This window comes from Muscardinus avellanarius (assembly GCF_963383645.1).
Source record: "Muscardinus avellanarius genome assembly, chromosome: 2".
Classification (NCBI taxonomy): domain Eukaryota; kingdom Metazoa; phylum Chordata; class Mammalia; order Rodentia; family Gliridae; genus Muscardinus; species Muscardinus avellanarius.
Genome location: NC_137787.1, coordinates 146,860,013 through 146,873,870, shown reverse-complemented (window position 1 = coordinate 146,873,870; position 13,858 = coordinate 146,860,013). Strand labels below are relative to the sequence as shown.

Below are 13,858 nucleotides of genomic sequence, written 5' to 3'. Positions count from 1 at the left end.
GTCAGCTTTCAGTTCCATATTAGGACATTTTATTTTTATTGGTGCATTATAATCATAGATATTAATGGGATATAAGATGGTAGAGGCATATGTGCACACATCATTTATTTAGCCCTTCTCCATTTCTTACTCCATTCCTTTCCTTCTCCCTCCAAATTTTCAGCTTAATGATTGACTTTGATATGTTTGTGAATTTATATCATGTGCATTTTAAAGCCCATGGTTGAACAATATTCTTGAAATCATAGCTCTCAAAAACTTGGCATTTGAGAAGTAAAAAATTTGCCAAGCCCCCAAAGCATAGAGAACCATGAAAGACTCAGTTGATACCAGAAAATAAAGAGGGGGGGGGGAGAAAGCATGGATAGGATAACAGATCCCAAAGAGAGAAAAATTGGTCCAGCATACAGATACAATGAAAGAGGATCAGAAAGGCTTTGTGACCTAATGATGAAGTGAAATGCATTTATTAGAAAAAGCAACTGCATAAAGCAAGAATAAACAAGTGGGATAACATCAAACTAAAAAGTTTCTTCTCATCAAAGGAAACTATCAATAACCTAAAGAGGAAGCCTACAGAATGGGAAAGGATCTTTACCAGCCACCATTCTGATAGGGGGCTAATATCCAGAGTATACAAAGAGCTCAAAAGGCTCTACACTAGCAAAACAAAAAACCCAATCAAGAAATGGGCAAATGAACTAAATAGACACTTCACAAAAGAAGAGATACAAAGGGCTAATAGATACATGAAAAGATGTTCTTCATCACTGGCCATCAGGGAGATGCAAATCAAAACTACACTGAGATTCCATCTAACCCCAGTCAGAGTAGCAAGCATAAAGAAATCAAACAACAACAAATGCTGGCGAGGATGTGGGGAAAGAGGAACTCTTTTACACTGTTGGTGGGAGTGCAAACTAGTTCAGCCACTATGGAGATCTGTGTGGAGATTCCTAAGAAAGGTGGGAATAGATCCACCATCTGATCCAGCTATACCACTCCTAGGTATCTTTCCAAAGGGGTTGAATTCAGAGAACTACAGCAACATATGCATACCTATGTTCATAGCAGCACAATTTGTAATAGCCAAAATATGGAACCAACCCAGATCACCATCAACAGATGAATGGATAACAAAACTGTGGGAAATACACACAATGGAATTCTATTCAGCCATAAAGAAGAACAAAATTATATCATTTGCAAGAAGATGGAAAGCCCTGGAGAGCATCATGTTAAGTGAGATCAGCCAAGCACAGAAGGAGAAGATACACATGTTTCCTCTAATATGCCCAAACTAGAAAACACAAAGGATACCAGTAGGACCCCAGATATTAGAGGGGAAATACTAGCTAAGTTTTAATGGAAAGATAGGAGAGGAGAAAGGCCGATCTGTATTAATGAGGTTCTACATCTGAACATGTGTAAAATTATGAATAAGACATGGTTAACCTGGATAACCATTGGTGGGGGGGGGAAAGGAGGCAGGAGGGAGAGGGCACCAAATATAGTATAAATGTATACTACTTATGTTCAATAAAAAATTGTTAAAAAAAAAAAGAAAAAGCAACTGCAGATACAGCACAGACAAAAGATGATGAGCAAGAATGGAGTACCTTCCTGCAGGGGCCAGTGGGGTCAGAAAATGGCTCTTAGATCAGAGTCCTACCCTGAATGACAAAACAATTTAAGTTTCCCAGGAGTTCAGACCATTTTCTAGAAGGAGAAAATGGGGTAAGAATTATGAACTGAGTGCTTACCCAAAAGAGACCAAATTGTAAGCCAGAAAAATGTGTGGAAAAGGCTATGTGATGGTTTGAATATAATTTGAGAGTTCATGTGTTACACTGGTTCTCAGTGTTGCAGTTCTGATATGGTAGGTCCTTATAAAAGGCTGGGCCTAGAGGAAGGTCTCCTTGGACTCTAATTAGTCCCCAGAGGAAACTTGGTTTCCTGTTTTACATAGTCATCTGTCACTCCTGCATAAGCTCCCACCATGATGACATCCACAAGGCAGTGATGTAGCAAGGGGTATTTGCCAGAACTGTTGCTATGTTTGAGTTTTTAGCCTCCAAAGCTGTGAGCTAAATAAACTTTTCTTTATAAGTACTTGGCCTCAGGTATTCTGTTGTAGTAACAGAAAAGAGTCTAAAGAAGACTAAGCTTAGAAGAGCTAAGATTCTAAGCTAAGATCAGTTATAGAAATAAAAATAAGCCGGGTGTGGTGGCAAACGCTTGTAATCCCAGCATTCGGGAGGCTGAGACCAGAGGATCATGGTTCCTGGACAGCCTCAGCTACTTAGTGAGGTCTTCCACATATTAGTTGAGACCCTGTTTCAAAATAAAGAATAAAAAATAGGGCAGGGAGTATAGCTCAGAGGTCAAATGCCCCTGGGTTCCATCCCCAGACCCACACACACACAAAAGGAAATAAAAATAACTTCATTTTTTTTACTTTAGACTTTATAGCTATGTGGAAATATCATAGCTACTAAATCATCAGTCTTGAGGTTATCTCAAATTTAGTACTCCTTTAATTTTTTCAAAATTAATTTGAAAGCCTCCATTATCTGGAATACCTTTCAACTTAGAACAAAAATTTCCTTTCACATAATATAACTGTCATAATATTTTTAATAGGTTCATATATTACTGTGAAGAGTATTTTTAAAATACATTGAACATTACCTTTCTCAAATATGGCATGTTATGTAGAACATGATGGTGCATGCCTATAATCTTAGTACTTGGGAGGCTGGACAGGAGGTCTGCAGATTCAAGGTCAGCCTCATCAACCTAGCAAGATCCTCAGCAACTTAGCAAGACACTGTTTTGATATTAAATAATAATTAATAATGATGATGATAGCTGGGGGTGCAGTTCACTAATACCAATATATATCTTTGTTATATAGTTATCTGCAGCAGACTAGATCTATTTGGCTTATATCTTAACTTAAAAGTGAACTTTTAAACATATAACTGCAAGGATCCAGTATGACCTACCAACATGTTGAGTAGTAACTGCCAAAATTGCTTCTGGAAAACCCTGGCTTATTGTCCCCACATAGTTTCCCAGCACACTATAGATTAAAAAATTTAGAGTGTTTATGTGGATTGGAAACATCAGCACAAGAAATACACCTGACAACTTTTACGTTTGCTGTCTAAATTAGGGAACATTACTCCTTCATATGAAAGGCACTATTTTTAAGCCCCTTCCCTATGACCCATGTTGCAGAAATCCACTGGTCTTGCTACCACTCCTGATAATGCTTAAGCACCCAATAACATGCACTGTGCAATCCAGGATCTGCCTGCCTCTTTGGTCTTTCAGAACTGTCCACCTATCACAGTCAATTCTTCCACACTGTCCTTTTCCTGAAATAATAAACTCACGGTGTCAGGTATCATGTATAAGAATTTTGAATCCCATTACAAATTTAAAATGTTTAGAAAGCCCAGAATTTTTAAATAAGCTGTAGCTAAAACTATGAAGTATAAGAACTTCTAACACAAGTTATATTAAAATATCTTTATATAAGCAGCATCTGGTTCAGTCTTGTCTCCAGCTGAGCATACACCCACAATCTGTATGTTTAACTATTTTCATTTGTAGCTGTTTCTGATTCATGGACAAAAGCTGATTATGTTATAGGATAAGCCATTTGAAGTGTTAACCATAGTAAGCCATGCTAAGCCATGATAAGACTATTAATGTCAGACATAATGAGATTATTAATATCAGGTTTTATATCAACTATGCTCTTACTGAATCACAGGCACACAGAAAGGTGAGGAGAAAAGGGATTTAAAATATCTTTCTGATGGTGTTGCTTTGAAATCATTTAATCCTACAAGTGAATATTTTGAAATTTTATCATTAATTATTAATGTTTTGTTTTGTTTCTAAGTATTTGATTAATGGAACCAGAAAATGGAACATTTTTATCTCAAAATAGGACAAGCTAATATTTGGTTTATTGCCAGGGACAATAAATTATTTGCCTTTAAATGAAAAAAAAATTATTCTATGCCGATTAACATTTCTTTCAAGAACTTGCTTGTATGTTTGCACATGATGTTGTAACTTTAATTTAGTCACAGAAAAGGAATAAAGAATCTATAGACAGAAAAGTGAGCAAAAAAATTTATGCACTGCAACATTCTAAAATATGTTATTTAGTAACAAAGAAAAATGATTGCTACCTTCAGGATAAAAGAGAAAACTGAGTGAAATATGTGAAGCATTGACTATATATTACTATGAATGTTAATATTTATGGGCAACTATGAAGGCACCTGTACAAAAAACAAGACCTAATAAAAAGTTTGAAACAGACAACAATTTTTAATATCTCAACAATTTAAATCATTGAAAATTCAACTGTTTATTTTCTTCTAAATTTTTACTTAAGAGTAGTGAATACAACATTTGTCATACACAGGCATTCATGAGTAAAATATAGCCTACATACTTGAAATTTTCTGACTCTTTCTCTAATTTTTGTACACACTGTTATTGTCTATCTAGTGCTATCCACTGTAGGGTTGGGAGGTACTTCAACCAATGGAAAACTGATTTTTAAAAAAAGAGAGAAAGAAAATATATTTGTCATTAAGATAAGCCTGTGACAGTGGATTCTGGTTGTTAAGACTCTAAAGTACTTTCTTAATATTCTATTCCACAATTTTGTTGCCATAGTCTGTGTTCCTTCTTACCCTATGGCAATGCTATTTGTTCGCTCCAATGCATTTTCTTAGTTCTGCTGCAGTTTTTTCCAGTTGCTGAATGTTCCACTGCCATTGTCTTCTATTTGACTGAAGTTTGCTCACCTGACAATGCAAACGCTTTAGAATTGCATCAAATCTCTTATGTTGTACCTATTAAAAGAACAGTTCACGTCATCAGGGTTTATAAAAAATAGTCAGTAGCCATAAAGGATATTTTGATTAAGGAGAGAAGCACTTGATTAGAAACTACATTGTAAGTAAAAATGATAATAAATATAAACTGTAATTGTATTATAACTATTTATCAAACACATTACAAGTTAGATGCTGTGCTGAGAGATATCTACATATAATTAAATTCCTATAACACATTATAGTGAGGGTATTATCCTCCTCATTTTTGCATGAATAAGCCAAAGATCAAAGAACATTTGACCAAAGTTTTATGGATAGCAGAATATTTTCTACTTACCAATCCAGTTACCCAGTGTTAAGATAAATTTGGCCTTCTTGCTTTGAGTCTTGTGTAGTGAGCTGCAACTTAGTATATAAAGTAACTGAAAACCTAAGAGTATACTTTTGTAACACAAAGCTGTGTCTCAGCCAGTCCCAATAGTCCAGCTTCAGTCAATCACAGGCAGCCAGCTAATCAGACCATGTTCAAATAGGGTGAATGCTGAGCTGTAACCAGTCAAGCTGTTTCTGTACCTAATTTCCATTTTCTAACCATAAATGAAACCTGCTCACATTGTATAAAGGAACTTTGAACCTCTTCTGGTTCTGAGGACCACCCAATTCGCAAATTGTTCTTTGCTCTATTAAATTCTGCTAAATTTAATTTGCCTAAAGTTCTTCTTTTATTGACAGTGAAGAAAAAATGGCTCCAATTCCTGTATCTAGTGGTATCAAATAGTTTACTGAAACACAGCATACATATACATCTAAAAAGATCTAAGAAATAATGTAGTCTATTCACCTTCTATGAAATAAATCAATATTTATGCTGAGCTAGACAAGAAGACACTTTAAGTCAATGAATCACAGTGCAGATCACAAAGGTTTTGGTGTCTGGTCATAAGAAAACAGAAAAGTCAAAATTTCAGACACAGGTGTTGGCTACACAGAGGAGCCATCTTTTGGGAACAACTTTATTGAAATGTAATTATATACCATATACTCCATCCTTTAGATTTATACAATTAAGTGTTTTTAGCATTTGCATTATTCTCCAAAGTAACCCAGTATTCATGAGCAGTAACTCCCCACTCCCACCTTCACACAATCTTCCCTTCCAGGTACTAGGCAACCACTAGCCTACTTCTCTTTGTATGTATCTACCTATTCTGGACATTTCACATTTATGGAATCATATGATATGTTGTCTTTGTGACAGGCTTTTCTCACTTAGCACAATGTTTTTAAGAGTCTTCTATAGTGTAGCATATGTCAATATTTCATTTCTTCTTATTTTCAAACAATAGCCTATTGCATGATATACCACATTTTATTTATCCATTTCATCAGCTGATTGACATCTGAGTTGTTTCTACTCTTCAAGTATTATGAGTCATGCTGCTATGAACATTCTGAACATTCACATGCAAGAATTTGTATGAACATATATTTTCACCATTCTTGGGTATACACTTAGGAGTGAATTTAGTAAGTCATATGATAACTCATTTAACCATTTGAATAACTGCCAGACTGTTTTCCAAAATGACTGTACCAATTTACATTCTCATAGTAATGTGTCAGTGTTCTAATTTCTTCACATTCTCAGAAATACTAATTATTTGTATTTTTTTATCATGGCCATACTTTTAGATGTGAAATGGTATCTCATTAGAGTAAAACACCTATTTTTTTATAACAATTTTTTTATTGAACATAAATAGTATACATTTACACTATATTTGGTGCCCTCTCCCCCCCGCCCCCATTTTCCCTTCCCCCCTCCCACCAATGGTTGTCCAGGTTAACCATGTCTTATTCATAATTTTACACATGTTCAGGTGTAGACCCTCATTAATCAAGACCGGCCTTCCTCCTCTCCTATCTTACCATCCAAACTTAGCTAATATTTCCCCTTCAATATCTGGAGTCCCACTGGTATTCTTTGTGTTTCCTAGTTTGGGCATATTAGAGGAAACATATGTATCTTCTTCTTCTGTGCTTGGCTGATCTCACTTAATGTTCTCCAGGGCTTTCCATCTTCTTGCAAATGATATAATTTTGTTCTTCTTTATGGCTGAATAGAATTCCATTGTGTGTATTTCCCACAGTTTTGCTATCCATTCATCTGTTGATGGTGATCTGGGTTGGTTCCATATTTTGGCTATTACAAATTGTGCTGCTATGAACATAGGTATGCATATGTTGCTGTAGTTCTCTGAATTCAACCCCTTTGGAAAGATACCTAGGAGTGGTATAGCTGGATCAGATGGTGGATCTATTCCCACCTTTCTTAGGAATCTCCACACAGATCTCCATAGTGGCTGAACTAGTTTGCATTCCCACCAACAGTGTAAAAGAGTTCCTCTTTCCCCGCATCCTCGCCAGCATTTGTTGTTATTTGATTTCTTTATGCTTGCTACTCTGACTGGGGTTAGATGGAATCTCAGTGTAGTTTTGATTTGCATCTCCCTGATGGCCAGTGATGAAGAACATCTTTTCATGTATCTATTAGCCCTTTGTATCTCTTCTTTTGTGAAGTGTCTATTTAGTTCATTTGCCCATTTCTTGATTGGGTTGTTTGTTTTGCTAGTGTAGAGTCTTTTGAGCTCTTTGTATACTCTGGATATTAGCCCCCTATCAGAGTGGTGGCTGGTAAAGATCCTTTCCCATTCTGTAGGCTTCCTCTTTAGGTTATTGATAGTTTCCTTTGATGAGAAGAAACTTTTTAGTTTGATGTTATCCCACTTGTTTATTCTTGCTTTAATTTCCTGAGCTTTGGAGGTAAAACACCTATTTTTAAATGAACCAATACAATGATAGGATAACAAGGCTGGTAAATTATCTGTTTATTATTATATGTATTTTAGAGTGCTCTCTCAAGTCTAAAGGTGGTTTTAGGTCAATTCAAAGAAGGTTCAAGTTATCAAAATACTAATCCCCAAATGTACCAAAATAATTGATTTGCCAAAATCATGTTTATAGCCTAAGAAGGCTATAGGGAACCAAGATTCTTGGTTTCTGAGGTCTTCAGACTCAGCGTCCAGCCTGGCCTGCTTCTCTTTAACCCTCTGCTTTCCTTCCCCCTAGGCCCCAGATTAGGCTGTATGCTCAGTCTTCTTTCTGTCTCTGTCTCTTTCCCTGCTCTTCAGCTCTTCAGTTAGCTCAGGGCTCTATATCCGGAATATGCGATGGATCCTTTTGACAGTATAGTAAAAACTATGGACTCCTTCATAGAATATTTGTTAAATGCATAACATAAAACATACATGATTGCAAAAGAGACCAATTATGTTGAAATGGCAGAGACACTACAACAGACACAACCTAAGAATTTCAAAATACTGCTGTGAAAAACCTTTCAACTAACACATAGTATATTGTCTAACTTCATTACTGTTCCATTTTCATTGGACAGTAAAATGTAATCAATTGTGAATAGACAGTGTGTTTTATAAATGTTAATTAGGTTACATTGATAAAGTATTCAATTATTCTATCTATGGGCTTCCTCATTTTTTGTACTACCAATTACTCAAAAAAGTTAAGATCTCTAATAGGATCATAGATGTGTAGATCTGTCTCTTTTTCTTATTATTTCTGTTATTTTTGCCTGCATATTTTTAGAATCTATGTTAGTTGAATACTCATGAAGAACTGTTAATTTTGCTTTGATGAATTCGTTGATCCTCTCTTAGTCCATATCCTGAAATTGGCTTGCAATTAATGTTGCCACATCAGTTTTCTTAAGATTAATGTGCTCATAGTCAGTCTGTGTTGAAAATTGTATTTTTTTGAAGAGGTTATGCTTGCAACTTAGTTTATTTTAATACAGGATCATAATTTCTTCCTTCTAATTGAAGTGTCTAGCCCATTTACATTTAATGTAATTATTTACATTTTGGGGTTTAAGTCTGCCATCATAATGTATCTTTTATTATTTTCTTTTCTTTTAATTTTTTGTTTTCTTCATTTTCCACCTTATTTTAGGTTAATCAAGTATTTTTTGTTGTTACATATGATTTCTTCTTTTGTTTGTTTAGCTAGAACTATACTTATATGTATTTTAAAAAGTTTCTCTAGTTGTTATTTACAATAGCCACGATAGAGAACTAAGTTAAATGCCCATCAACATATAAATTGATAAAGAAAATAAATTATATATACACATGAAATATTATATTTTAAATTTTTTATTGGTGCATTGTATTCATGCATCTTACAGGGATAGAAGATGCTGGAGACATACATGTACACATCACCCAATTAGCCCTTACCCAATTCTACAATGAAATATTATTCATCCATAAAAAGGATGAGATCCTGTCATTTGTGATCTGGAAGACTTTATGGTAGGCCAATATGTACTAATTTGAAAAATCTGTAATGTACTGTTGAATAAGTAAATTAGTTCTCCCTCTCACGGGGAAGTTGTGTGTGTGTGTGTGTGTGTGTGTGTGTGTGTGTGTGTGCGTGTGTGTATACATATGTGTACTGCTAGTAAGAGGTGAGAGTGATAAGAAAGAACAATGGGATAGGAGGTAGATTCAGAGGAACTTTTTGTATTTTCTTTAAAATTTAAATTTTATTAAGGAGAATCTATTCTTAGAAATAAGAAATATTTTCAAATAAATTTTAGGTAAATAAAATCCAACATACCTGAACTCATATTCAGCTCTGTCATATAACATTAACTGTATCTCATACACACTATTAAAATTTCTGAACTTCTATAATTTATGTTATAAGGATTTAAATAAGATAGCTGCTAAAAGTGATGGTATATGCCTGTAATCCTAGAACTTGGGAAGCTATGACAAAATGGCAGGTTCATTGGCAGCCTCTGCAACTAAGCAAAGCCCTCTATAACTTAGTGAGATCTGTATCAATATAAAGATAAAATAGGGCTGGGGGTATAGCTTAGAAGCAGAAGGCCCTTGGATTCAAACCCCAGTTCATAAGTAAAATAAAATAAAATAAAATAATAGATAATCTATATAAAGTGTTTCAGAAAAAAATAAAATACTTAGGAATAAATTTAACCAAGGAGATAAAAGACCTCTACAAAGAAAATTATAAAACATTGAAAAAAGAAATTGAAGAAGACCTCAGAAGATGGAAAGATCTTTCATGTTCATGGATAGGCAGAATAAATATCATCAAAATGGCCATATTTCCAAAAGTGATCTACAGATTCAACGCAATATTCATTAAAATACCAAGGTCATTCTTTACAGACATAGAAAAATAAGTTCTTAAATTCTTTTGCAACAACAACAACAACAACAACAACAACAACAACAAGAATAGCCAAAGTAATTCTCAGCAACAAAAAACATGCAGGAAGAATCACAATACCTGACTTTAAACTATAATACAAAGCCATAGTAATAAAACAGCATGGTACTAGCACAAAAACAGATACACAGACCAATGGAGAATAGAAGAGGAAACAAATCCACACACTTACAGCCAATTAATTTTTTATAAAGGGGCCAAAAACACTCTGGAAAAAAGATAGCCTGGCTGGGCATGGTGGCACATGCTTGTAATCCCAGCACTTGGGAGGCTGAGATAGGAGGGTTGCTCAGGTATGAAGCCAGCCTCAGCTACTTAGTGAGGCTCTCATCCACTTAGTAAGACCCTGTTTCCAAATAAATTATAAAAATAGGGCTGGGGGTATAGCCCAGAGGTAGAAAGCCCCTAAGTTCTTTCCCCCAGTACCACACACACACACACACACACACACACACACACACACACAAGAAAGCCTGTTCAACAAATGGTGTTGGCAAAACTGGTTAACCATATGCAGAAAAATGGAAATAAACCCCACTTTCTCACCCTGCACAAAAGTCAATTTAAGATGGATCAAAGACTTTGAAATTAGACCAGAGACCTTGAGGCTCCTTTAAGAGGGCATGGGTCTAACACTGCAAAACATAGGAACAGGTCAAAACTTCTCAACAAGACCACAAATGCACAAGAAACAAAAAGGAAGATCAATACGTGGGATTGCATGAAACTGAAGAGCTTCTAAACAGCAAAGGAAACTGACAAGAACCTCAACCAAAAGTCAACAGAATGGGAGAAGATTTTTGCCACATACTCCTCGGATAGAGGACGAATACCTAGAATATATAGAGAACTCAAGAAACTCAGTACTAAGAAAACAAATAATCAAATAAAAAAAATGGGTAAGGGAATTAAATAGATACTTAATGAAAGAAGAAATTAAAATGCCAATAAATGCATGAGAAAATTTTCAACATCATTAGCAATCAGAGAGATACAAATCAAAACTACCCTGAAATTTCACTTAACTCCAACTAGAATGGAAATCATTCAAAACACACACAACAACAAATGCTGCCAAGGATGTGGAGAAGTGGGAACTCTAAAACATTGTTGGTGGGATTGCAAATTATTGCAACCACTTTGGAAAACAGTATGGAGGATCCTCAGAAGAAAGAGAACAAACCTACCCTATGATCCTGCAATACCACTTCTAGGTATCTACCAAAAAGAATGAAAACCAAACTACCAAACTAATTCATGCACATCTATGTTCATAGCTACACAATTCACAATTGCCAAACTATGGAATCAACCGAGATGTCCCTAAACAGATGAATGGATTACAAAATTATGGGATATGTACACAATGGAATTCTACTCAGTCATAAAGAAAAACACAATTACATAATTTATAGGGAAATGAATAAAACTGTAGAACATTATGCTGTGAGATTAGTCCATCACAAGAAATAAGAAATTGGATGTTCTCCCTACTATGCAAAAGCTAGGGAGAAAATGGGCCATAGGAGGAACTCTAGATGATGAAGGAGGAAGTACTATAGATGAGCAAATAAGGTGACCTGAGGGGATGGGAGGGAGGATGAGGGAAATTCTCTAATGTTCATGATGTATATCTTCATCTAGAGTTCATCCTATGACCCATTTTCTCCCTAGCTTCCACATATTAGGAAGAGCATCAGATTTCTTATTTTTTGTGACTGACTAATCTCACTTAGCTTTTAGCATAAATGGATGTAGGATTTTGTCAAATGCTTTTCAGCATCTATTGAGATATCATGTGATTTTTGTCTCTGCTCCTGTTTATGTGATGAATTACATGGACTGATTTTCATATGTCAAACCAGTCTTGCATCTCTGAGATGAACCCTACTTGGTCATTGTGTATGATTTTCTTGATGCGGTTTTGAATATGTGTTTGCTGGTATTTTGTTTAGCAGTTTTGCATCCAAGTTCATCAGTGATATTGTCCTGTATTTTTCCTTCCTTGAGCTATCTTTATTTGGTTTTGGTATTAATGTGATATTGGCTTCAAAGAATGTATTTGGGAGAGTCCTGTTTCTTTCTATTTCACAAAATAGATTCCCAATTAGCCCTTACCCAATTCCCACCCCATTTTCTCCCCCTTGTGCCTTCTCATGTCTGGCTTAGTGATTGACATTGATATGTTTGTACTTAACAAACATATCAAAGTAGAAGAAGGTACTATAGATGAGCAAATAAGGGCTAATTGGGTGATGTATGCATGTATGCCTCCACCATCTTGACCATTAAGATTTATAACTATAATGCACTAATAAAAAGTTAAAAAACAGATGAATGGATTACAAAATTATGGGATATGTACAAAATGGAATTTTACTCAGCCATAAAGAAAAACACAATTACATCACATACAGGGAAATGGACGGAACTGGAGAACATTATGCTAAGTGGGATTAGTCAGTCACAAAAAATAAAAAATTGGATGCTCTTCCTAATATGCAAAAGCTAATGAGAAAATGGATCATAGGAGGGACTCTAGATGAAGAAGATACTATAGATGAGCAAATAAGGTAACCTAACTGAGGGGATGGGAGGGAGGAAGAGAGAAATTCTCTAATGTAGATGATGTACATTAACAAACATGTCACAGTCAATCACTTAGCCAAACATGAGAAGGAGGGAGGGGGAGGGAATGGGGCAGGAATTGGGTAAGGGCTAATTGGGTGATGTGTGCATGCATGCCTCCACCATCTTGCACCCCATTGTCAACATTTTTCCTTTGCTTTTCTGGGTTTTTCTTTTAGGGTAACTTTAGCTATGTAATCATTTCTGTTGCTGACATCAATACATGGATACATTTGTCAGTTGTACAGCTACATGTTGTATTATTCCAAGTTATATAAGTTTTGTTCATGACCTTTAGTAGCTCAGAAAGTGCACCATTTTTCTCCATCCTTTTAAGTTTTTAGGCTCAGACTGTACAAAATTTAGGAAAAAGTAAGCCATCAAAGCTTTACACAATGTCTGTTATCACAAAATACTGCTTGCAGCACTCATCATTTGCTAAAAACATCTGAACCGCGCCAGTCTTCTTCTGGATTTGGCAAATAATGCTTTTTATTTTACTTTGAACTAAAAATCACTGATTGTTGCTTAATGCTTTGTATTTGAAGCTTTGTATTTGTATACTTGTATTTTTGCTTCCCCAATTTTTTCTCAATGACTCATAGCTAATCTTTATTCTCTTCTCTCTTATCTTTAGTTCCCTTCTTCCAGAATATAAAATGACAGACAATAGGCAGGGGGGAAAAAGACATTTTGGGATAAATATTGGGAAATAATTTTTTTTTCATTTGGGTAAAGCATAGAAATATGAAAAATATTTCTATGATGAAAAAACATTGAAATTCAAATACCATTTTCATTATTTCTGTTCCTAAACAAAAATATGTAATTCACAAAATATATGTATATCTGAAAGCATTAAAGATTAGAACAAAAGAATGCTGCAGTCTAGGCAAAAGATGGTCTTTGAACTATGCCAGGTACACGGCTATTTAGAAGGAACAGAAAAGCTGGGCATGGTGGCACACACTTATAATCCCAGTACTTGAGAGGCTGAGACAAGAGGATCACAGGTTTGCAAC

General features: G+C 35.2%; 1 protein-coding gene across 2 annotated transcripts in view; it reads right to left on the bottom strand.

The window, feature by feature from the left end:
- Positions 1 to 4,736: 4,736 nt before the first annotated feature.
- Positions 4,737 to 13,858, bottom strand: part of CCDC122 (coiled-coil domain containing 122) — a gene marked incomplete at both ends in the record, with an annotated part of 39,155 nt that continues 30,033 nt past the window's right edge. For both annotated transcript variants that reach the window (XM_080690348.1, XM_080690349.1), the window contains one exon: positions 4,737 to 4,886. In XM_080690348.1, the coding sequence (XP_080546474.1) occupies positions 4,737 to 4,886 (150 nt within the window). The remainder of the gene's footprint in view (positions 4,887 to 13,858) is intronic.